At 41.1% G+C, this 26881-nt stretch overlaps 1 protein-coding gene across 4 annotated transcripts in view; it reads right to left on the bottom strand.

Moving 5' to 3' along the window:
- The window catches only part of AP3B2 (adaptor related protein complex 3 subunit beta 2), a 136176-nt gene that overhangs the window by 80155 nt on the left and 29140 nt on the right, over nt 1-26881 (bottom strand). For all 4 annotated transcript variants that reach the window (XR_013215677.1, XM_077263991.1, XM_077263990.1 and 1 more), the window contains exons 2-11: nt 25086-25161; nt 24035-24109; nt 21982-22077; nt 19432-19592; nt 16477-16543; nt 12398-12580; nt 10355-10534; nt 9924-10021; nt 6550-6604; nt 1069-1140 (exon numbers count right to left, since the gene is read on the bottom strand). Coding sequence is in view for 3 of the 4 variants with exons in the window: in XM_077263991.1 (XP_077120106.1) it covers nt 1069-1140; nt 6550-6604; nt 9924-10021; nt 10355-10534; nt 12398-12580; nt 16477-16543; nt 19432-19592; nt 21982-22077; nt 24035-24109; nt 25086-25161 (1063 nt within the window). In the remaining variant the exon portion in view is untranslated. The remainder of the gene's footprint in view (nt 1-1068; nt 1141-6549; nt 6605-9923; nt 10022-10354; nt 10535-12397; nt 12581-16476; nt 16544-19431; nt 19593-21981; nt 22078-24034; nt 24110-25085; nt 25162-26881) is intronic.

The following is a 26881-nucleotide window of genomic DNA, read 5'->3' as shown; positions in this document are numbered from 1 at the left end:
ACTGAGAGTAAAGTGTAAGTCTTTCCCGACGACACAAAACTATGTAGGATATTAAAATCTGACCTTGACATCAAAATATTACAAAACGATCTGGATAAGATGACTGAATGGGCAAACACTTGGCAAATGAGATTTAATGTTGAAAAAATGTACAATAATGCACCTATGACGGAGTAATCCACTTTCTATATATACATTAAATGGGAGTATACTAGGACTACACAACAGGAGAAGGACTTGGGTATTCTGGTTACAAGAAGCAGCAGTACTCAATGTGAAGCAGCAGCTGCAAATGCAAACAAGATTTTAGGATGTATAGAAGGAGAGATAAAATCCCGCAATCCCAATATATTGTTACCCCTTTATAAATCACTTGTGGGGCCACATGTAGAATATGGGATCCAGTTCTAGGCTCCACATTTTAAATAGGATATTCAGAAGTTAGAATCAGTTCAAAGATGGGCAACTAGAATATTATAAGGGAAAAAAGGCCTCTCATATGAGATGTTGGAAAAGTTGGGCTTGTTTAGCTTAGAAAAAAGACGCCTCAGAGGAGATCTCATTTATATGTATAAATATATGTGTGGTCAGTACACTGGACTGGAACATGACTTATTCCATCCAAAGACCATACTGAGGAACGAGAAGCACTCATTACTAGTGATGAGCAAATATACGCGTTACTCGAGATTTCTCGAGCATGCTCGGGGGTCCTCCGAGTATTTTTTAGTGCTCGGAAATTTAGTTTTTATTGCCGCAGCTGAATGATTTACATCTGTTAGCCAGCATAAGTACATGTGGGGATTCCCTAGCAACCAGGCATATTTTACCACAAATGTAAAACCATTTATTCCTAAAATGTACTTTGCAGCTCCCTAGAGAATAACATTTCTTAGAAGAGGACTGCATTGCTAGCTTCCATGGTGCATATGATCTTTCCTATCTTACTGTAGAAGTTACAATCAAAGTTGTGAAGGCACAGTGGAATGTGACTATGGGAGTAATGAATAAATTAGTAGCAGTTATTTAAAGAACACAGGGAAAAGTAAAGTAAAGCTGATTTGTTACCTTTAAAATCTTAATCTGAGTAGGGTCAGTAGATCGGATGTAGAAACTTTTTAGGTATGGCTCAAACATTCCCTAAGAAAAAAGATCAACAATAGAAACAACAACGGATTAACATAAATAACGTGTTCAAAGAAGTTTTTCCATTGTACATTGTTGGCATAGCCACATGACATACCCTTTAACCTCATAATTATTACTGTATAGTAATATAATTTTATAATGGCTATTTAAATACTTGAAACAATGGTTTGTTTTAAAGTTTTTAAAGGGACATTCCCTATTCTGATGTTTATTGTGTATCAATGATATTGGTACTAAAGGTGTTGTCAACCTTTGTGGGCATTTATTTTACTGTAATGCATGTATTTAGAGCTAAAAATTTAATTTTTGCTTAAAAAAATTTTCACGAAAATGTTTGCAGAATTTGCCTTCTAGAACCTCAGCGATGATGTTTACTGCTGGCTGCATAATGAGTTAATGAGAATCCATCAGTCGCCCTGCTATGATGATCTAACGGGGAGTTTGTAAAATTTTTACCCGTCTATTTCCTGAAGTTACGGTAATTAATTTTCAAATAACTCCAATTGCAAAAATAGTTTTTAGCCCCAAATACATATAAGTAAAAAATATTGGCCCCAAGTTGAATAACCCCTTTAATGGATTTTTTTTAAAGAGGACCTTTGACCAAATTTTTAATGTTAAAGGGTACCTGTAAAAAAACCCTGCAGCTATGGGTTTAATCTACAGGTGAATAGCGTTTTGAAGCCGCCCGGTGCCCACACTAAGGCCATGTGCACACGTTCAGTATTTTTCGCGTTTTTTCCCGTTTTTTCGCTATAAAAACGTGATAAAAACGCGAAAAAAACGCTTACATATGCCTCCTATTATTTTAAGTGTATTCCGCATTTTTTGTGCAAATGTAGCCTTTTTTTCCGCGAAAAAATCGCATCGCGGAAAAAAAAGCAACATGTTCATTAAAATGCGGAATTGCAGGGGATTCCGCACACCTAGGGGTCCATTGATCTGCTTACTTCCCGCACGGGGCTGTGCACACCATGCGGGAAGTAAGCAGATTATGTGCGGTTGGTACCCAGGGTGGAGGAGAGGAGACTCTCCTCCACGCACTGGGCACCATATAAGTGGTCAAAAAATAAGAATTAAAATAAAAAACAGTCCTATACTCACCCTCGATGTCTTCCCGCCTCCACTGCACGCTGCCGTTCGGTTCCTGTAGCTGGTGTGCGGCGAAAGACCTGCCGATGACGTCACTGTCCTGTGATTGGTCGTGAGCGGTCATGTGACCGCTCACGTGACCGTGACGTCACGGAAGGTCCTGTGCGCACAGACCAGCTATAGGAAGAGGAGCCGGACGCCGGTGAGGAGATGTCTGGGTGAGTATAAGCATTTTTTAATTTTTTTTATTATTTTTAAACATTCTATCTTTTACTATAGATGCGGCATAAGCTGCATCTATAGTAAAAAGTTGGTCACACTTGTCAAACGCTATGTTTGACAAGTGTGACCAACCTGTCAGTCAGTTTTCCAAGCGATGCTACAGATCGCTTGGAAAACTTTAGCATTCTGCAAGCTAATTACGCTTGCAGAATGCTAAAAAAACGCGAAAAAAACGGAAAAAAAACGCAAAAAAAAAAAATGCGGATTTCTTGCAGAAAATTTCCGGTTTTCTTTAGGAAATTTCTGCAAGAAATCCTGAACGTGTGCACATACCCTAAGGATTAAAGCCGGCTGTCAGTCAGTGCCGGGGGGCAAGTAACAGGCGCCACTAACTATGCACTGAGCAGTGACTGAACCCATACCGGTTCCACTCCTACGATTTTTATCGCTACGACGGCACGATTCGTGACGTTCTAGCGATATCCATACGATCTCGCAGTGTCTGACACGCTACTGCGATCAGGCACCCAGCTGAGAATCGTACGTCGTAGCACATCGTTTGAAACTTTCTTTCGTCGCTGGATCTCCCGCTGTCATCGCTGGATCGTTGTGTGTGACAGCGATCCAGCGATGCGTTCGCTGGTAACCAGGGTAAACATCGGGTTACTAAGCGCAGGGCCGCGCTTAGTAACCCAATGTTTACCGTGGTTACCAGCGTAAAAGTAAAAAAAAAAAAACCGTACATACTCACCATCTGATGTCCGTCCGGTCCCTTGCAGTCTGCTTCCCGCTCTGACTGTCTGCCGGCCGGAAAGTGAGAGCAGATCACAGCGGTGACGTCGCCGCTGTGATCTGCTTTCACTTTACGGCGGCACTCAGTCACAGCGGGAAGCAGACTGCAAGGGACCGGACGGACATCAGATGGTGAGTATGTACGGTTTGTTTTTTTTTACTTTTACGCTGGTAACCACGGTAAACATCGGGTTACTAAGCGCGGCCCTGCGCTTAGTAACCCGATGTTTACCCTGGTTACCCGGGGACTTCGGCATCGCTCCAGCGCCGCAATTGCACAGTGTGACCGCAGTCTACGACGCTGGAGCGATAATCATACGACGCTGCGACGTCACGGATCGTGCCGTCGTAGCGATTAAAATGGCACTGTGTGACGGTACCCTAACAGTCGTGTGTGGAATCGCTATCCACCCGCAGCTGTTAACATGTTAAATGCCACTGTCAATCTCTGACAGTGGCATTTAACTTGTGCAAACCAGATGCGCGTCCTTAGCTCCACCCATTGGTGTTCGTGTCACATAACCATCTGGTTCCAATGGGTTGACATGACAACCCGTGGTCTGCAGGAGACCCCTGTGGTTGTGAACTGCTATGAGTGCCGCACTGTAGCCGGCGCTCATTGCAAATGAGCATTTTTGCTACACATAGCAGGGCTGCAGCACAAGCGATCAGAAAATCACAGATTCGAGTCTCCTAAGGAGACTATTGAAGATTGTAAACAGTAAAAAAAAAGTTTTAAAAGAATTTAAAAAATATAAAAAGTTCTATTCACCTACTTTTTGCCCCATTCAAAATAAAACAATTAAAAAAATTAAAAATACACATATTTAGTATCACTGCATTCAGAAAAGCCCGATCTATGAAAATGTAAAAAGAATTAATCTGATCGGTAAACAGCATAAAAAAAAAAAAAACTACCAGAATTATGTTTTTTTTGGTTGCTACAACATTGCAATAAAATGTAACAACAAAATATCAAAACATTGTATCTATCCCAAAACAGTATCTATACAAATGTTGGCGCAGGGCGCAAAAAATAAGCCTTCATCTGGCCCCAGACAAACTTTAGATTTCTTTTATCACTTAAATAAAAAAAAACCTAGACATGTTTGCTATCTACGAACTCGTAATGACCTGTAGAATCATAATGGCCGGTCAGTTTTAGTATTTAGTGAACATGATAGAAAAAAAAGACTCAAATAACTATGGAATTGCACTTTTTTTTGCAATTTCACCGCACTGCAATTTTTTCCTTTTTTCCAGTACACTATATGGTAAAATCAATGGTATTGTTCAAAAGTACAGCTCGTCCCGCAAAAAAACAAGCCCTTACATGGCCATATAGACGAAAAAATAAAAAAAGTTATGGCTCTGGGGAGAAGGGGAGCAAAAAATGAAAATGCAAAAACAGAAATACTAAAGTTGGTGAAGATTATCCCCATATCGGCATGTTAATAGCATTTTTTTACATGACAAGTTCCATTTAAAGTGGACACAAAGTAATAGTGGCTATATAGTGGAATAAAATGTTTGTTTTTTTATTTCAATTTTTCGTGTCTGAGATATAAGCAATCAAATTATTTGGCAGCTAGTGAGTTAACTAGTCCAAGTGGGTGTTATCAGTTTTCATTGGGGGAATGCACTTCTTCTGCAGTGAGAGCAGATCAGGCTATCATTATGTCTCTCACAGAAGCAGTCTGTTCTGGGCTACTCCTGTGTGAAAAGTAATGGGCGTTTTCCCTGATCTAACAGCTGAGAGATTACAAGTAGGCAACAACAGACATAAGTTTGATTTCTAAAAGAGGTGACAATGCTATGGGAGGAGGAGAGCTGATAGAAGGTTTTGCAATTTGACACAGCTAAACTCAGATGCACTGCCCCTCCCCCATTCTGACTCATGCAGTATGTTAGACCAAAAGATCAGAGTGTTATCATTTCAACTCACACAGTGAGAAACCTGCTCTGAGCTATGGAGGGGGTGTGTTCTTCTTCCTTTGAGGGTTGCTGCCTGCTTATGATTTGTCAGCATCATACAGGGGTGAGAAGTGCAGGTCCCCAGTGAAAACTATTTGATAACACCCACTTGGATGTTAAAAATTTAACTCAGTAGGTTACAAATACTGTGATTGCTAATATCTCTGTAACGGAGAGGCAAAATTAAAAAATAATAAATATATTTTAACTGCGCTATGCAGCCACGATTCCATCCTGTGTCGAGTTTAACATGAAAAATTTGGTGAAAGCTCCTTTTCAAAGTGCCTCCTTTTTTACAGCAGAGCTTCGGAAGAACGTTACAATAATATATACTGTCAAGTTCCAATACTTGGTACTAAGGGCAATGATCAGGGACCTAAAGGATTGATAATCAATTATAACATTTGTAGCATGGCTAAAGGGTGTCTAATCGACGAGAGGTATGTATCACAGAGAAGGCTTGTCGCTGTGATGTGACCCGGAGTGTTTTCTGTAATGCTCATAAAGTAATAAGGAGTTGTGTAGTATATTTGGGTCCGGGTTAGGGGTAGCTATGAGAGATGGGAGGGTCTGGCTACCCATATACCTCACCCCTGGGTAAGGGGCATAACCATGCCTGTCTATGTTTGTGTCAGGACCTGTGGTGATGTCACAACCACATGTCTAATCATGTGATGGGTTCTGGGTGTGGTTTCAGGCTCCTTAATGGAGGTGTGTTTGGCACATGGGAGTGAGTGTGGGAGTCTGTCATGGTGGACAGATTTCCATGTGTCCAGGGTGGACTCTACAGACAGGAGTCTGTGTGTGTGGAGGGGCAAGCCTCCACAGTGTGTTAAGGCTTCAGGACTGAGCCTGAAGGAACGGACATTTGTTTCCCTATGCCTGAGCCAAAGGCTATTTGTAAGACTGTTTACCTTTATTTTGCTGACTTAAATAGTTTATGGAGTGAATAAACCTACATGAACACTGAAGAGAATGTGCCTCCTGTTTCATCCTACGCATCTGAGCGAGTGAACCCCTACACATTTTAATATTATAATCCCTCGGATAACATGGTCAATACTGACCTGAGGTGTTAGGCAGAGGGAGAGTGCTACTATCAGTTCATCTACCCACCTGCAACATGATCAAGAGCCAATGCTTAGACTGGCAACCGAGAACCTGTTACCCCTTCTACACACTTCAACTGCTTTATTGTGGCAGCTGAGAGCCTGATAAAGGACTGTTTCTTCCAAGTACATTGACAAATGATGAAAAGTATTAAAAAAAAAGCATCATATACCATACTTAATTTTAAAAATCATAGCATTTTTTACCTACCCTCCTCTTGATTGACATAGTAGCTACGTTTTGTAGCACAACAAACTGCACCTCACTGGAAAGGGAGAGAATAATTGTTAGAAGAGCAGGAACAACAAAAAGAAAAGTGAAATGATAATGAACCTCAGATGACTGAAAATAAATCTAGTGAAGAAAAGTGTGACTGTTTACAGAAACAGGTAAAAGAAAACTACGTGCTTTTCTTGCCTATACTTTTGCATTAAAGTTTATTTTGAAAATATTATTTTCAAAGCAGAGTAAAGCAGAAGTGATCTTTTAGGTTATTTTCTCTGGCTTCACATTTACATTATTATGTGTGACAATTTATTGTCAAAGTGTGTATTAGTGTATTTATTTAACAGGCTGTATTCCTTCCTGCTAACGACACAATAGTGTGTATCTATAAGCTGATCTCTTTTTATATGCACTGATTTACACTTGTGAAAGATCTCCAACTTTAAGGCCATGTGCACACATTCAGGTTTTTTCGTGTTTTTTTCGCGTTTTTTCGCGCTAAAAACGCTATAAAAACTCATTAAAAATGCATGCATTCTATCATTTAGAATGCATTCTGCATGTTTTGTGCACATGGATGCGTTTTTTTCTGCGAAAAAAATGCATCGCGGTAAAAAAATGAGCATGTTCATTAATTTTGCGGATTTTCTGCGTTTCTATGCATCTGGGAAAAAACGCACAGAAAACGCGTCAAAAAGCAAAAAAAAAACGCATGCGGATTTCTGGCAGAAATTTCCGTTTTTTTTGTCAGGAAAATTTCTGCAAGAAATCCTGACGTGTGCACATACCCTAAAAAATGAGCGAGATCTGTAATTGACATCATAGGTAGACCACAACTATGAGAGTCAAAATGAGAAAACAAATCCAGAAAATCACCTTGTCTGATTTAGCAAGATTTATTTTGCAAAATATGGTGGAAAATAAGTATTTGGTCATTAACAAAAGTTCATCTCAATATTTTGTAACTAGTGTTGAGCGATACCGTCCGATACTTGAAAGTATCGGTATCGGAAAGTATCGGCCGATACCGGCAAAGTATCGGATCCAATCCGATACCGATACCAATACAAGTCAATGGGACTCAAGTATCGGACGGTATTCCTGATGGTTCTCAGGGTCTGAAGGAGAGGAAACTCTCCTTCAGGCCCTGGGATCCATATTAATGTGTAAAAGAAAGAATTAAAATAAAAAATATTGCTATACTCACCTCTCAGACGCAGCCTGCACCTTACCGAGGGAAGCGGCAGCGTTCTTTGTTTAAAATTCGCGCTTTTCTTTCCTTACGTGAAGTCCCGGCTTGTGATTGGTCGCATGCCGCCCATGTGGCGGCGACGCAACCAATCACAGCAAGCCGTGACGTAATTTCAGGTCATTCAGTATTTTAAAATTACGCTCCGGCTTTGTGATTGGTTGCGTCGCAGTCACATGGGCGACGCAACCAATCACAGCAAGCCGTGACGTAATTTCAGGTCCTTAAGGATTTTAAAATTACGTCCCGGCTTTGTGATTGGTTGCGTCGCAGTCACATGGGCGACGCAACCAATCACAAGCCGTGACGTCACGGGAGGCTGGACACGCGCGCATTTTAAAATGGGCGCGTGTCCAGCCTCCCGTGACGTCCCGGCTTGTGATTGGTTGCGTCGCTGTCAACCAATCACAAGCCGGGAGGCTGGACACGCGCGCATTTTAAAAAGCGCGCGAGTCCAGCCTCCCGTGACGTCCCGGCTTGTGATTGGTTGCGTCGCTGTCAACCAATCACAAGCCGGGAGGCTGGACACGCGCGCATTTTAAAATGCGCGCGTGTCCAGCCTCCCGGCTTGTGATTGGTTGACTGCGACGCAACCAATCACAAAGCCGGGACGTAATTTTAAAATCCTTAAGGACCTGAAATTACGTCACGGCTTGCTGTGATTGGTTGCGTCGCCCATGTGACTGCGACGCAACCAATCACAAAGCCGGAGCGTAATTTTAAAATACTGAATGACCTGAAATTACGTCACGGCTTGCTGTGATTGGTTGCGTCGCCGCCACATGGGCGGCATGCGACCAATCACAAGCCGGGACTTCACGTAAGGAAAGAAAAGCACGAATTTTAAACAAAGAACGCTGCCGTTTCCCTCGGTAAGGTGCAGGCTGCGTCGGAGAGGTGAGTATAGCAATATTTTTTATTTTAATTCTCTCTTTTACACATTTTTACATTAATGTTGTTTCGATACCGATACCCGATACCACAAAAGTATCGAATCTCGGTATCGGAATTCCGATACCCGCAAGTATCGGCCGATACCCGATACTTGCGGTATCGGAATGCTCAACACTATTTGTAACATATCCTTTGTTGGCAATGACAGTGGTCAAATGTTTTCTGTAAGTCTTCACAAGGTTGGTACACACTATTGGTGGTATGTTGGCCTGTTTCTCCATGCAGATCTCCTCTACAGAAGTGATGTTTTGGGCCTGTCACTGGGCAACATGGACTTTCAACTCCATTCAAAGGTTTTCTATGGGTGTTGAGATCTGGAGACTGGCTAGGCCACTCCAGGACCTTCATGTGCTTGTTCTTGTGATAATTTTGACATAACGAGGTGAGATCTTGCGTGGAGCACCACATCGAGGGAGATTTTCAGTGGTCTTGTATGTCTTCCATTTTCTTATTATTGCTCCCACAGTTGATTTCATCACACCAAGCTGCTTGCCTATTGCAGATTCAGTCTTCCCAGCCGGGTGCAGGGCTACAATTTTGTTTCTGGTGTCATTTGACAGCTCTTTGGTCTTCAACATAGTGGAGTTTGACTGTTTGAGGTTGTTGACAGGTGTCTTTTATACTGATCACAAGTGCAAACAGGTGCCATTACTACAGGTAATGAGTGAAGGATGGAGGAGCCTCTTAAAGAAAAAGTTACAGGTCTGTGTTAGCCAGAAATCTTGCATGTTTGTAGGTGACCAAAATCAGACAATGTGATTTTCTGGATTTGTTTTCTCATTTTGACTCTCATAGTTGTGGTCTACCTATGATGTCAATTGCATTCCTCTCTCATCTTTTTAAGTGGGTGAACTTGCACAATTGGTCGCTGACTAAATATTTTTTTCCCCACTGTATATATCTATATGCTACACTCTTTTTATTATTTATTTTACTCACTTATATAACGCCATTGATTTCCACAGTGCTTTACATACATCATCATCACTGTCACAATAGGGGCTCACAATATAACTTCCTTTTCAGTACATCTTTGGCAATGTGTATTTAAGGACAGCATTAAGGACTCTCAAAAGAAAGAGTGTTACTTTGCTTCCTTACATAATAAACCCATAATTAACTATATAGAGGACATATTTATGATTTTTCTCAATACCTGTGACTGCGTAACAAACGAACCAAGGCCTTTGCTATGACACCGACTTCTGCTTTTGGTGCCAGATGAAAGTACAATTGCGCCACTGCCATAACCACCTGTATACATTTATAAAAAAAGGAAAAAAAAACACTCACTATATAAGTTCTTATAGGCACTGTATATTAATAATAATTTCTTCTTGCATATAATTCTTGACTTTTCGTTAAACATTTGCTGTCATTAAGCCAATCTTTTTAATAGTAGATATAATAAGTCTATCATAATACAAATTTTATGATATTTTATGACAATAATATGATATTTTATGTTATCTTTTCTGCATGTGATGAACAAGGTGAATGACAAATGGACAATAGGTATGTTCAAATACGTCCTATGTATGACACTGACAGTATTGTATACCCAGAAAGCAAGTAGCTTTATTTTACCGCAGCATTGCGACTCTGCAAGAGGGGCTTGGTATTGCGAAGAAGAAGACGGTGGTCTGGGTCCATAATATATGGCTTGCGCTTGATAACAGAAGATGGTTCTGTCTTTTCCTCCTTGCTTCCTTCATCATCATCTGAGCCATAAAAAGCTTTCTCTGGGTTTTCTTCTAGAAGAGATTCCTGAGAGCAAGAGTGGGACGAAACAGCAATACCAATAAAGCAAGACATACAGTTGTGCTCAAAAGTTTACATACCCAGGCCGAATTTTTGCTTTCTTGGCCTTTTTTCAGAGAATATGAATGATAACACCAAAACTTTTTCTCCACTCATGGTTAGTGGTTGAGTGAGGCCATTTATTGTCAATATACTGTGTTTTCTCTTTTTAAATCATAATGACAACTGTGAGATAGCGCTACCTGAGTGTGTTATGGGACACTCGCTTGGCAACGGAATTAAAGCACTCAGGCACGGTTTCTCACAAAAACACTCTATTTGTTTAGGCATCATAAACCACACCACGGCAGTTCATTATATACATCCCCTGAACATAACAACCACCGACAGTCTGTTCCAATGGCAGATACTTCTCTGACCGTAACCCCATTTATCTGGAGTTACCTTACAGGAGCTCCTGCTCCACACACTGACTCCTGTCAGTACTGGTTCCCAGGGGAAAATTGCCTTACTGGGATCACTGTCCTTGTGACCAGGGCACCTCAGATAGTCCAGATTCACAGAAGGAACTGTAGCTTCCCCAACACAGAAGCCGTCCCAGACTCTGGAGATACGGCCTCTCCGTGTGCTATTCAGGAAGTCCGGTCCCAGGCACTTCCAACACACAGGCCTTCAGTCCATGGCCTCACCATGTGCTTCCAGGAATCCAGTCCACTCCAGGACATTCCAACACACAGGCCATCAGTCCATGGCCTCACCATGTGTTTCCAGAAATTCAGTCCACTCCAGGACATTCCATTCCAACACACAGGCCATACAGGACCTCACACTCTGACCAGTCAGGTCCAAACACTCTGAACATGTGACCCAATTTTATGTCATGTACACCTGTCAGGAAAATTGTTTGGGATGCAATGAAAAACTCACAAATAACATCAGCTGAAATACAGGGCTCTCTGAAAACTAGCGGTGTGGCCGTTTCAAGATGCACAATAAGGAGGCACTTGAAGAAAAATGGGCAAATGCCACAAAGTATCTCGCCTACAATACGCAAAACAGCACAGAAAGAAGCCTCAAAACTTCTGGAACAAGGTAATTTAGAGTGATGAGACCAAAATTGAACTTTTTGGCCACAACCATAAACGTTATATTTGGAGAGAGGTAAACAAGGCCTATGATAAAAGGAACACCATTCCTACTGTAAAGCACGGAGGTGGATCGCCGATATTTTGGGGATGTGTGAGCTACAAAGGCACAGGAAACTTGGACAAAGTTGAAGGAAAGATGAATGCCAGCACATTATCAGCAAATACTGGAGGCAAATTCGCACTCATCAGCACAGAAGCTGCGCATGGGACGTACTTGGACGTTCCAACATGACAAAGATCCAAAACACAAGGCCAGGTCGACCAGTCATTGGCTACAACAGAACAAAGTGAAGGTCCTGGAGTGGCCATCTCAGTCTCCTGACCTCAATATCAGTCAAGAAGAGTGGGCAGCTTTATCATCTGAGTACATAAAAAACCTCATCCACAACTACCACAAAAGACTTCAAGCTGTTATTGATGTTAGAGGGGGCAATACACGATATTAAATGGGGTATGTGAACTTTTGATCAGGGTCATTTGGATGTTTTGAGTTGTCATTATGATTTAAAAAGAGAAAACACAATAGTTTGATAATAAATGACGTTGCCCAACCACTAACCATGAGCGGAGAAAAAGTTTTGACGTTATCATTCATATTCTCTGAAAAAGGGCCAAGAAAGCAAAAATTCTGCTGGGGTATGTAAACTTTTGAACACAACTGTATATTAAATATGCATCTAGAAATAAAGTACATCAAGAACTATGGTTCAGCCTAACTTACATTTTGGTTGGGGTTCAGAAACTGGGTCCTTGCATAACGTGTCAGCATGTTGATAATGACTACCTGACCCCATTCCTCCACATCAATCAGCAGGTTACACAACTTGCGATAATTCTTATGTATCAGGTCGATGCGTTCAGGACATACTTCTTCAAAAGCCATTACTACACTTCCTGCAACAAGCTTTGGAAAACAATGAAATAATTATCAAAGCTAGTTATACCATATTCTGCAAGACTTACACGCACAATTATTAGGCAAAAGAATATATTGACCACATCATCATTCTAAGGCTGGCGTCACACTATCGCAGAATACAGGCGAGTGCTATGCGAGAAAACAACGCATAACACTCGGACCAGTGTTAATCTATGGGGCAGCTCACATCACAGTATTTTTTCTCAGGTGTATTCGACGTGCGTGTAAAATTGCAGCATGCTGCGATTGTACGCGCATATTGACCGAGACTCGCTAATGCAAGCCTGTTGGTGCGAGAATCTCGGACACCACACGGACCATTCGTCTAGCTTGCGACAAATACGCACACATTTTCCTCATTTCAGCCCAGTGAGCAATTTAATTCAATGGTGAAAATCAGTGAGAAATGTAAAGCCATACGCATGTCGTACGGATACATAGGTGCGAGAAAATCGCATCATCGCATTGCAAACGCATTACACACGGATGACCATACGGAGAACACTTGTGCGACTCTCGGCAGGGAGACTTGGACCGATTTTTCATACATTTAGTGTGATCTCAGCCTTATACAGATTTTCCAACGCCAAGCTATACAAACTTGAATGCTTATTGGATGAAGCAGGTCAGGTGATGCGTATTTGTGTAATGAGGAGGGTGAGGCCTAAGGATACAATACCCTTTATCAAGGTGTGATTAATTACTAGGCAGCTTGTTTTCTTCAGTCAAAATGGGCCAGAAAAGAGATTTAACTGACTGAAAAGTAAAAAATTGTTATAGCTCTTACAGAGGGGTGCAGCATTCTTCAAATTGCTTAGATTTTGTGGGGTGATTATAGAACCATTAAAAGTTTTGTAGCAAATAATCAACAAGGACACAAAAAATAAGACGCACATTAACTGCCAAAGATTTGAGAAGGATCAAATGTGAAATGACCAGGAAGTCATTATCCGGAAGTGCTGTCATATTCCAGAGCGGCAACCTCCCTGGAGGCCTAAAAGTACAAGGTGATCAGTGCTCAGAGACATGGCTAAAGTAAGGAAGGCCGAAAACTGCCCACCACTGAATGAGGCACAGAAGGGAAAATGTCATGGCTGGGCCAAGAAATATCTGAAGACAGATTCAAAGGTTTTATAGGCCTGTGGCTGAATCAGTAACAGGTACAGACGTCCACTTTGACTCAGATGGCAGAAGTGGGGTACTGTTATGAGCTGGTATTATTAAAGATGAGCTAATTGGACCTTTTCGGATTGGGGGTGATACAGGAAAAAGTCTGCATCTTTTAAGAAAACCATGATTTTTATCAAAGTACTCAACTGTTTGGATAACCAGTAAAGGCCTTAAAGGTATTGTCCACTACTTGGACAACCCCTTCTCAATCACTATGTTCCTCCTTTATAAAATAATAACTCCTATACTCGCCTCTGGTGATGGTGCTGTTACAGCGGTGTTGGCACTGGCTTTCCTGGGGCTCAAGTGACAATCCCTGCGGCAATCAGAAGCTGCATCGCTACACCCTCCTTCGGATCAATCAGACACCCAGAGGAAGTGAGAGAGCAGCTGCAGCTCTCGCTTCCTCCGGATGTTAGTTAGGTCCGAAGGAGGGTGCAGCGAAGTGGCCGCTGATTGCCGCAGGGATTGTCACTTGAGCCCCAGGAAAGCCAGTGCTGACATCGATGAAACTGCGCCAGAACGCAGGGTGAGCAATAGGTGTTATTATTTTACTTGGTATTAACCTAATGATTGAGGAGGGGTTGTCCAGGTAGTGGAAAACCACTTTAAAGATGAAAGCATAGTGACAAGGCCCCCTTACTCGCTTATCACTATTGCAAACTTGTGAGCCTTTCTTAACCCCTTATTGACTGAGCCAATTTTGACTTTAATGACCAAGCCAAACTTTACAATTCTGACCACTGTCACTTTATGTGGTAATAACTCTGGAACGCTTCAACGGATCCCACTGATTCTGAGAATGTTTTCTAGTGACATATTGTACTTCATGATAGTGGTAAAATGTATTCGATATGACTTGTTTATTTATGAAAACAACGCAAATTTGGCAAAAAATTTGAAAATGTTGCCATTTTCAAACTTTTTATTTTTATGCCCTTAAATCAGAGAGCTATGTCATACAAATAGTTAATAGCTATTTACATCAAGCACAATTTTGGAAACATTTTTTTTTTTGTTAGGACATTATAAGGGTTAAAAGTTGACCAGCGATTTCTCATTTTTCCAACAATCTTTACAAAACCATTTTTTTAGGGACCTCATCCTATTTGAAGTGATTTTGAGGGGCCTATATGACAGAAAATACCCAAAAATGACACTATTCTAAAAACTGTAACTCTCAAGGTGCTTAAAACCACATTCAAGAAGTATATTAACCCTGCAGTTGCTTCCCAAGAACTGAAGCAATGTGGAAGGAAAAAATTATTTAATTTTTTTCACAAAAAATTTACTTTAGACCCAAACTTTTTTATTTTCACAAGGGTAACAGGACAAAATGGACCACAAAATGTGTTGTGTAATTTCTCCTGAGTATGCATATACCCCATATGTGGGGGAAATCGACTGTTTTGGCGCATGGCAGGGCTCAGAAGGAAGGAGCGTCATATGACTTTTTGAAAGTAAAATTTGCTGGACTCATTACTGGACGCCATGTCGCGTTTGCAGAGTCCGTGATCTACCTAATCTATGGAAACTCACCACAAGTGACCCCATTTTGGAAACTACACCCCTCGAGGATTTTATCCAGGGGAATAGTGAGCATTTTGAACCTACAGGTACGACACAGAATTTGCTAAGATTATAGGTTGTCAGATTGAATATGTCGTCATTAGTGTTGAGTGCAAGTGCTCTCTACTCCAGTTTGCATAGGGTGCTCAAGGAGGCTACGAGTATCGCGGGTGCTCGAGTGACATGCTCGATTCCCCGCTCTGCATATTTTGTGGCTGATAAGACACCAAAAAAAAAACATGCGGGGATCCACGATACTATGTGCGTACCTGAGCACCCGACAAACTTGTGCTCAACACTAGCCGTCATATCGTCATATTTTTTTTTTACTTTTGAAAAAAAAAAACAATTCTAACTCCAACCCTAACCCTATCCCCAATCCTAAAAAAACAGACAAAGGGGGATTTGATTCACTTTTTTTTCTTTTGATCACTGTGATAGGGTCTATCACAGTGATCAAAAGTAACCAATAGTAAAAACTCCCTATTGTTGCCCGGTACCGGCCGGTAGATTTTGGTGGGCGCACAGCGCATGCGCCCGCCAGGACGATGGCTCGGAGGGCGAGGGGACGGATCAGGAGAGCCTGGGGATGGCGGAGGTATCAGGGGTCTTAGAGGAATTATTTCTCTCTCCTCTGACATGTATACCATGTCAGAAGAGAAAGCATTGTAACAGCGGGCACAGTTTTTTTTTTTTGTAATCGCCGTTATTCACTGTATAACAGCGATCATGAGAACAGGCACCTGAAAATCTGGCCCTGATCATGTTCTCCAGGGTTTCAGCTACACCCGGTAGCCGAAACCCCAGAGATTTTCCAACTCCGTGGGGCGCTACAGCCTTATTCCAGATCACCATTTGAAAAGGGTAATGAGGGAATAAGGCCCCTTAGCAGCTGCTGTTTTAATTGTTATTACAAGAAGGGTGGATATAATGGTCACTGATATCTTTTTTTAATTATGAGACATGTATACAAAATACAATTGTGCCTTTTGGGAAATATTTACAAATTTCTGTTCCTAAAATGGAACAGATGAAGACAAACAGACATGTGAACTTAGCCTTAGACAATTCATAACAAGTATAGATTATCCAAAACACAGAACTCCTTTCACTCTTAGCCATGTGTACAGAATGAAACTCACCGTGGTTTTGTCAGATAAAAGTTTCTCAATCACTTCAATAAGCTGATCTTTCTGGTCTGAATCCAAGCTGCAAAAAATGTTACGGTAATGAAAAACATCAGAAAAGAAAAGGATCTTTTGGGGGTATGTTATGTAATCAAAAATATCTGTCAATGTTATAGGTATAAGGATCACAAATCAGCTCCTATGATTTAAAAAGATGAATACACAAAGATTGTAAATCTAATGTAGAATTTGATACAAATCTGGAAAAATCTGCAAGTGTTACATGTGGATTTTCGCAGTGGCTACAGATTTTAGCCTTTGCCAATTCAATGGTGGATTCCAAAGGAAAAATTTGCTGGATATCCACATCATAAGCATGCTGCAAATTGGAACATTTACACCATGTCCTAAAATCCACAAGTGAGACACGTAAATTGGGTTTTGAAAATCTCATTATCACTTGTCAAACTTCACCTTTGCTGTGAATTTTCAGTATGTAATCTGCACTAAAAAGAAAGCTAAAAAAGTACCATCTATAATGCTGCAAGAGCTGTGTGCTACCTATGAGGATAAAAAACATAGAAACTATGTATTGCAGTGCAGGGCAACTATCTCACTCTTTTGTTACATAACCAGACAGAATACAGAAGCCCTCCTACTTTCCAGCTCACAGCTCAGATTACTGTGAGCCTTGACCTGTAAATGCATGAAAAGCAGAAAGAGAGGGGAGCAGTACACTAAGGACAAGACAGCGTCCTTTAGGCATCATGTCTATCCTACAACTGTACAGCTGTTGGACGTTACCTAAGGTCACCAAATTCAACAGTCAGTACCCTATCTATATATATAATTGCCTAAGGGGTACTTCCGTCTGTTTCTAACTTCCGTCTGTTTGTCTGTCGCGGAAATCCTGGATCGCTGATTGGTCGCGGCTGGCTGGCTGCTACCAATCAGCGACAGGCACAGTCCAGGCGCGAATTGGCCGCTCCCTACTCCCCTCCAGTCAGTGCCCCCTCCATACTCCCCTTCAGTCAGCGGCCACCTAGGGTTTTAGCAGTCCGTTAACGCTGCTATTAACCCTGTGTGACCAACTTTTTACTATTGATGCTGCCTATGCTTGGGACCGGAGCGTCGCGAGGAGCATCGGTAAATGCCTGGCCTGGATCCGGGGGCCGACGGAAGGTGAGTATATAACTATTTTTTATTTTAAGTCTTTTTTTAACAGGGATATGGTGCCCACATTGCTATATACTACGTGGGTTGTGTTATATACTGCGTGGGCTGTGTTATATACTGCGTGGGCTGTGTTATATACTGCGTGGACTGTGTTATATACTGCGTGGACTGTGTTATATACTACATGGGCTGTGTTATATACTGCAGGGGGCTGTGTTATATACTGCGTGGGCTGTGTTATATACTACGTGGGCTGTGTTATATACTACGTCTCTGTGCTATATACTACGTGGCTGTGCTATATACTACATGGCTGTGCAATATACTACGTGCGCTGTGTTATATACTGCGTGGCTGGGCAATATACTACGTGGGCTGTGCAATATACTATGTGTCTGTGCTATATACTACGTGGCTGTGTTATACTACGTGGCCTGTGTTATACACTACGTGGGCTGTGTTATACACTACGTGTCCTGTTTTATATACTACGTGGGCTGTGTTATACACTATGTGGCCTGTGTTATATACTGCGTGGGCTGTGTTATACACCAGGTGGCCTGTGTTATATACTGCGTGGGCTGGGCTATATACTACGTGGGCTGTGCTATATACTACTATACATATTCTAGAATACCCGATGAGTTAGAATCGGGCCACCATCTAGTTGCTAATAAATGGGCATCCCAAATGGAGAGATCCACCAATCACTAGAACGCAGGTTCCGCACTCACTGTGAAGTCATGCAAGAGTTCGAATTGAGCAGTGGTGGAGGACAGTATTCCATTTACTGTCCATAGCGTTGACAGAAAAAGCCCATTCAGCTGTTTCTGACTGCCCTATACTGAATAGAGTGACCGGGCAAATCTACAACTACAGCTCTATATAAACTCCAGTGCTGCTGTATAGTGAGGAGGGATAGAGGACTCAGGATGCCTGTTCTAGTGATCGTGGGTGTCCAGCAATCAGACAGGTACTAAACCTTCACTGTGCTTGAAACCCCTTTAAGAACATTATAGAAGTTGTCCACTACTTGGACAACTTCTTCTCATACTTCTCACTTGGCCCCCATAAAATAATAAAGCTTAAACTCATCTCCCGTGCCGGTGCCATTCCTGAAGGTGTCAGCACTCGCTCACCTGGGGCTCCCGTGTGGTTGTTTTGACATGTGATGCCAGTGCCCAATTAGCACTGGCGGACAAATCAAACAGAAAGAGGAAGTCCTGGATCAGCTGCAGCCCAGACTTCCTCTTCATGATCAATTTGTCCGAAGGTGGAGACAGTGACGCCAGTGCTGATTGGGCGCCGGTGTCATGTTAACAACACCGCACGAGAGCCCGGGAGCGAGCGAGTGCCAACACCGCGGGAAAGGTATCGGCATGGGAGGTGAGTATAGGCTTTATTATTTTAACGGCGCCAAACATTTTGATCAAGAAGGGGTTGTCCACGACTAGATTTTTTTAATTAGGATGCACAACCAAGAAATCGCTAAGTAATAGCACAGTACCAAAACATGAATGTGAACACCAACTGAAAAAAGTGAAAATTTTCACAAAATCTGCATGTAGCATGCACAATATAAACCATTTCTGGACCCCTTCTTATAGGTACTATTTAGTAAAAAGTCAGGTTTCATAGCATTGTGCATTTTAGATTTTGCACCTGGTCAGCATTAATATATTATTTTGTTGTGTTGGATTTATATGAAGTCAGAAGCTATGTGACACTTAAAAATTTGCTCTATGTCAATTGAAGAAATGGCTAAAGATATTTTTCGAATTATTTTGATGTTACCTATACAGTTTTGGTATAGCATGTGCTGCTGTCTTTCGTACATAAGGAGACATATCTGACGCCGCTTCTTTTATTGCAAGCATCATAATTGGCACAATGATTGGCACACGGATACTGGAGAGGACACGTAAAGCACTGGCGCGGATTAGCTGGTTAGGATCCTGCAGGAGAAAACACAGTTAAGATCTGTTCACATGAAATTCAGAAACTTCCATTAGAGGTCGAAGTTAGCAGGGCTCCTGAAGTATAGCTTTACAGGAAGAATACAGCGTATCTCACTGTATAGTTTTCCCACAAAAGATACCCAGCGAAATACATTGCCTGTACTATGGTTTTCCCTCCCCCTTCTTTATAGAAAATATTGCCAAATTCAAGTTAAACTGACTGTCCGATCTACAGTTTTATTAAATTAAGTGAAACATTTGTTTTACCTTATGATTGTGGGAGCAGTCTTCTTACCTGAGTGCAGCTCTGCTCTGTTAAAGGGAATCTGTCAGCAGATTTTTGTGACCTCCTCTGAGAGCAGCATGATGTAGACAAAGAGACTCTGAATCTAATGATATATCACTTAGATTACTGGGTACAGTAGTTGTGACACACTCATAGTTCTTAGATTTAGCATGTAGAAGAGCTCAGAAAGCTAACCCTGCCCACACCACAGCTCTCTATGTACATAGTCTATTTATTGACAGTGAGCTGCTTATCACAGGAGGAGGGGGCGGAGTCGGATCAGTGCTCAAAGGGCCTGCTACTCCTACAGCAATGATAATCCCCTACTGATAAAACCTTCATTGTAAGTAAACAACAGCACATAGCCTGATAAGTGACACATTGTTGAAATCTGTCTTTTAACCGATATCTCATGCTGTCCTCCGATTACATAGCAAAAACCTGCTGACAGATTCCCTTTAACAGAAGTTCAGAGATATGTTTTACATCAGACATGTGGACCATAATGATACTAATGTCTGGCTATGACGCTTTTGTTTGGATGGTGTTGTGGGCATGCTTTCTCAAAGGTATTTTTATTAAGGGATTGTTTTTTATATCTGGGGGAGGCGACATGTAAATATAAGGAAATAAACAAGAATAAAAGCTCTTTTTACATATATAAAAAGTAACCATTCACATGTCTCTAAACGACCTAAAAAGAAACAGGATTAATCAAGGAAAAGAGTGGGTGATAAATAGGGGAAGAAAAGGGGGAAAGGAAGGGAAAGATAAGAAAAAGATGGAAGGAAAGATATAGGAAAAAGAGGTCAGGGGAAAGGTAAAAGAAAAATCATCTGATTCAGATAACCACAAAAATCAAGTTTTACAATATATATACACTGATTAGTAATGCAACGGGTTAAGAAAGAAAAATCTGTTACATAAAAGGGATTTTCTTTACTCGGAGGAAATATCGAGTTCCATAAAGCCCATCTAGCTAGGTATTTCTGCATATTGTTATTCTTTAAGGCAACAGGTAATTCAAATTACTTATGAGTAGAAACTATATCTACAATGTTGGTGATTGATGGGATTTCTACTGATTTCCATTTAAATCCAATGAGGTTTTTTGTGACTTCAAAGATGTGCAGAGCCATGTATCTAATCTGGGTAGGAAGAATGCCAGCTTGGATGGAGAGCAGAGATAATTGAGGAGGTATTTTTACTGGATCACTCTTCATTTTATTCAGTAGAGCATTCATTTCTTTCCAAATGGGTCTAATTTTTGGACATAAAATATTAAGCAATAAAGACCTTTATTTCCATAACGGGGCACCTCCTCAGTATTATTAACACATCCAGCCTAGGCTAATTTTTGGACATGACCAAAAAATATGAATAATATTGCCTTTTTGGCCACATTTCCTCCAACATAGATCTAATTGATCTGCAAAAGCCTTACTGATTCTTACTGGAGCATAATACCATCGAGTAGACATTGTAAAATATTTTTGTGTAGTGGCCATGCTCTGAGACCTGGGCCGAGATCACTGTGCGGGAAGTGGGAAGAGGTGAGCTTTGTCATCATCTATTGTAAATTGTTTGGTCCTAATCTAGAGGTGTTAACTATCATTGTAATCCTGCCAGAGATGGTAGTGAGATGACTGCTGAGAAATCATCTCTAGAGAACACATTATTTTAGCTTATTATGAGGCCCTATGGTTAGAGGAAGAACTGCAAGAATTCAGTATTTCTGTATAGCTGGTGGAATGGATATTAGAAGAAAACCCCAAAATACTTAGCGACAAAAAATTAACATTTTCTGAATTTACAACCCCTTTAAGGGTATGTGTCCACGTTCAGGATTGCATCAGGATTCGGTCAGTATTATACATCAGTATTTGTAAGCCAAAACCAGGAGTGGAACAAATAGAGGAAAAGTATAATAGAAACATATGCTCCACTTCTGCATTTATCACCCACTCCTGGTTTTGGCTTACAAATACTGAGGTAAAATCCTGACCAAATCCTGATGCAATCCTGAACGTGGACACATACCCTAAGGCACAACATTAAACAATCAGGAGCTTCTAAGAATACAGTCATTACTCAACCAACCTTTAACCCCCTCTGAAAGGTGGAGATGGAGAGAAGAGCCAGATCCTGTTGTTCCTCAGCATATCGAACCAAATAGACATAAACCAACTTCTTCACCTACAAAGATAAATATGTTTGGCTTTGACAATGTGGAAAGCTGAATGCTGGGCTCCTAGGGGATGTTTGGTCTTACTGACATGCATTGTATTCATTTCTGTAGGCTAAATTGCCAATATGCATCCTTTTAGCGCTTTATCTTTGTAAATTATTGTGACATAATTACAGAGAGTTTTTTCATTTATTGGGAATGAAAATTAATACATTTTAACACTATTTTTCTAATAATTTGCAGTGGCCATTTTTTGTAAACTTGACATCAGTAAGTGCAGCCTTAGGCCACAGTCACACTAGCAGTATTTGGTCAGTATTTTACCTCAGTATTTGTAAGCCAAAACCAGGAGTGGAACAATTAGAGGAAAAGTATAATAGAAACATATGCACCACTTCTGTATTTATCACCCACTCCTGGTTTTGGCTTACAAATACTGATGTAAAATCCTGATGCAATCCTGAACGTGGACACATACCCTAAGGCTGCACTTACTGATGTCAAGTTTATAAAAGACGGCCACTACAAATTATTAGAATGATCTTACTCAAACAAAAATGCAAAGTGATCTTTGGCCACTAGTCCAGTTTCTGATTTGACAATACGTGACATGTTCACAGTTCGGGGGGTAGTGCTCTTTAAAGTGCTTTTGTCAAGTTTAAGAGCCATCAACTATTCACATGCGGGATAACTTACTGATCGATTAGCTACTGTATCTACAGAAGTCCCATACGCAATTAAAAGAGCATTCTTGAGTTTTGTGGGGTCCTAACAGTCGGACCCCCAGTAATCTACAAGTTACCATCTATGCAGTGGTTCGGTAATAACTTTCTAACTTGATACAAACCTTTTCTGTCCATCATCTCTAACTACTGAGGAGCTGGAAGTTATGTTTTGGTGCCGCACTGCCGAGTACTAACAATTTTGAGCTTAGGTGAAACTGAATAAAATACATAGGATTAGTTACAGGAAGTCGAAAAAATTAGCTTTGACTGCGATTACCATGTTAGTCCCTCCTATAAAACATAATATATATATATAACAATATAATAACATTTACACATATATACAGTATGTATAGAGTATATATATATATATATATATATATATATATATATATACTCTATACATACTGTATATATGTGTAAATGTTAAGGAAAATCTTCTTACCAGGTTTTTGCTACCCTATCTGAATATAGTAGAATGTAGGAGCACAGACCCTGATTCCAGTGATTTGTCAATTACTGGGCTAGCTTTGATAAAATCAGTGTTTTATGCGCTGCAGATCTAGGGGTTCTCTGAATGTGAATGCTGAGCTCTGTATTACCCCGCCCACATCACTGATTGGCAACTTTCTGCCTATGCAGAGTGTACACAAACATTCTGCCAATCAGGGGTGGGGGTGGGGTTATACAGCGCTCACAAATGTGGAAGACTACATGGCAATAGGTTTACTAGTACTTTAGCGATAAAATCACTGTTTTATAAGCAGATTATCTAAGCTACAGCAAGCAGACCAGTAAGTGACACATCAGTGGAAAACTTTATATCATGCTGTTCTGAGATTGGGTGACAAAAACCTGGTGACAGATTCCATGTAAATTATATAAGACAATGTTTACATCATCATTGAAGCCTTTATCGTATCTGGCAGGAAAACTGCTCTGCTCATACACTAAGCATATCCATAAGGCTCTATTCACCAGACAGAGTGGACTTTTGGCCTCCATTGGGCCAGTATCAGTTGACATACCTTTTTGTGGCATGGAATAGCATGGTCCACTGATAGACTACTAAATACAAAGGTATATATGTTTTTACAATGGGGGTCCATTAGTGATGTCTCCAACTGTATCTCCAACGTAGGGTAAAAACATGGTGTGAATGGAGCCTTAGCTTCTGACTTTACTTTTAGTTTTTCTTGAACTAACACGCACACATTTGTCGCCACGTTCCTCAGCTCACCTCTATGTTCTTGCAGGCCACATTTTTCACAACAGCTGGAAACAGATCGGATGTATTCTTTCCTCGAGCTATCATCTAAGAAAAGAAGAAATGACATATAATATACACTCACCGGCCACTTTATTAGGTACACCATGCTAGTAACGGGTTGGACCCCCTTTTGCCTTCAGAACTGCCTCAATTCTTCGTGGCATAGATTCAACAAGGTGCTGGAAGCATTCCTCAGAGATTTTGGTCCATATTGACATGATGGCATCACACAGTTGCCGCAGATTTGTCGGCTGCACATCCCAAAGATGCTCCATACAAGGCAGGATGGATCCATGCTTTCATGTTGTTTACGCCAAATTCTGACCCTACCATCCGAATGTCGCAGCAGAAATCGAGACTCATCAGACCAAGCAACGTTTTTCCAATCTTCTACTGTCCAATTTCGATGAGCTTGTACAAATTGTAGCCTCAGTTTCCTGTTCTTAGCTGAAAGGAGTGGTACCCGGTGTGGTCTTCTGCTGCTGTAGCCCATCTGCCTCAAAGTTCGACGCACTGTGCGTTCAGAGATGCTCTTAGGCCTACCTTGGTTGTAACGGGTGGCAATTTGAGTCACTGTTGCCTTTCTATCAGCTCGAACCAGTCTGCCCATTCTCCTCTGACCTCTGGCATCAACAAGGCATTTCCGCCCACAGAACTGCCGCTCACTGGATTTTTTTTCTTTTTCGGACCATTCTCTGTAAACCCTAGAGATGGTTGTGCGTGAAAATCCCAGTAGATCAGCAGTTTCTGAAATACTCAGACCAGCCCTTCTGGCACCAACAACCATGCCACGTTCAAAGGCACTCAAATCACCTTTCTTCCCCATACTGATGCTCGGTTTGAACTGCAGGAGATTGTCTTGACCATGTCTACATGCCTAAATGCACTGAGTTGCCGCCATGTGATTGGCTGATTAGAAATTAAGTGTTAACAAGAAGTTGGACAGGTGTACCTAATAAAGTGGCCGGTGAGTGTATATATGTGTGAAGATTTAGGTAAAAAATAAAATAAAAACACTTACAGCGACTATCCTCTTCATAGCCTCCAGCTTCAGAGAATCCTTGTTGCTGTCCAACATTTCTTTCAAGTCATCGTGTCTAAAGAGAAAAATTGTAAGTGACACATGAAAGCTGGGCTTGTATGAGAACGCCAAAGCCGATTTATTCACAAAGTTGTATCTGATTGACAGATTATGTTAACTATGAACCTGAGATTTTTATGGATGTGTTCACATGACCTGGTAAGTGGGACTCGCTGCATTGTATTTGTGAAATTCATGTATTTAACCATCTACACACTACGGGACCCTGTAAATACAGTATACATTTTCCAGAGATTCTGACCCTGATTATATTCCACATTAAGGTTTATATTTCCGGTGACACAATGATGTACTTTATGAATCAACTATAATTAAAGCATACCTGAACTTTCACCCAAAATCTGTAGAAACACATGGTCTTGCAGCTGTTTTTAGTGCAAACACAGTGCTAGTCCAAGATGTTCAGGAATTATCACACTTTGTAACTAACCTTTCTGAGTATACTGTCCCTTTTCAGCAGCATTCTGCCAGCACTATAGTTGCTGGAACTTACTTTTCCTCCCGACACCGCATGTATTGTGCCAAATTACTTTTGATCCCCAAACTGAAAGTCCACCTCTCTGTTATGTGTATTATTGTAGACACAATAGGATCGTATTCCCATGGCAGAACATAGAGCTTGTACAGAATAATAATAATAGACAGAAGAGGGCCCATGTGCAAGAACAATATACGAGCCCTTTACAGTCTAATAGTACACCATAAACCACAATTCCACTAGTTTTGGAGATGGAGATTTGCCCCCATTACCTCTTGAGCCCCCGTGCTGCTGCACAGGTTGCACCAATGCCATGTCCACCTCTGCGCAGTGGTATCGTTGTGTACTGGAGTGGTAGGCACCGGACATCTTCATTGTACCCTACATATTTTGGCACACAATTCATTATCCAGGTCAAATTTCTTTTGGATATCTTCCTTTTCACATATATTTCTTTGAAACTCTATTACCTCTTTAAATTCTAACTGGAAATGTGTGTGTACGTGATTTGTGTTATTTTATATACATTTTAGCATTTGATTAAACATATACTTTATACATACTCCATATTATTGCTTGTATTAAGAGCTTAAAGTATAACTTTGGGAACATTACTTTTTCCATTCTTATTTGCCTGCTAATTAATGTATAAAAAGAAAAAAGAAAGTCATACGTGTCCTCAGTCTGTTGCTACCATAAAACTTGACACTAGGTTTTAAAATATTCATTAGTAGCGTCTTGTTACACCAGGATGAAAAGGGGTAAGATAGGCCACCGACGGTGTCACAGCAACCACGGGTCTTAAATTCCATTAAATGATGCTATGTACATTGCCCTCTAGATGCTAAAGTTGAATAGACTTGTACTTAAAAAGCCCGGAGAGCAGAAAAGGGTACGATGTCAAAGGGAACAAGTCACGTCTTTTTCACTATTAAACTGGCGCCAATGTGCTGTTAGTGATGACATTTGCATCACTGAGGGTATGTGCAGACATTCAGGCATTGGCAGCGCTTTGGTCGCAGCACATGTCCGCTGCATCCAAAGAGCTGCCGGCTATTAAATGCAGGTGATTCCGCATGTGTTCATTGAACCGTGCGCATTCATCGCGTCCAATACATTGTATGGGTGAAATTTATCTTGTGGAGGCTCGCATCTCCGCAAGATAAATAGACAAGCGGCTTTCTGGAAAGACGTGCCGCGAGTCCTTTTCCGCCGGTGATCCGCGGGTGTCTGTGGA

Source organism: Ranitomeya variabilis, chromosome 5 (genome assembly GCF_051348905.1).
Source record: "Ranitomeya variabilis isolate aRanVar5 chromosome 5, aRanVar5.hap1, whole genome shotgun sequence".
NCBI lineage: Eukaryota > Metazoa > Chordata > Amphibia > Anura > Dendrobatidae > Ranitomeya > Ranitomeya variabilis.
This window is presented reverse-complemented; position numbering and strand designations above follow the sequence as displayed.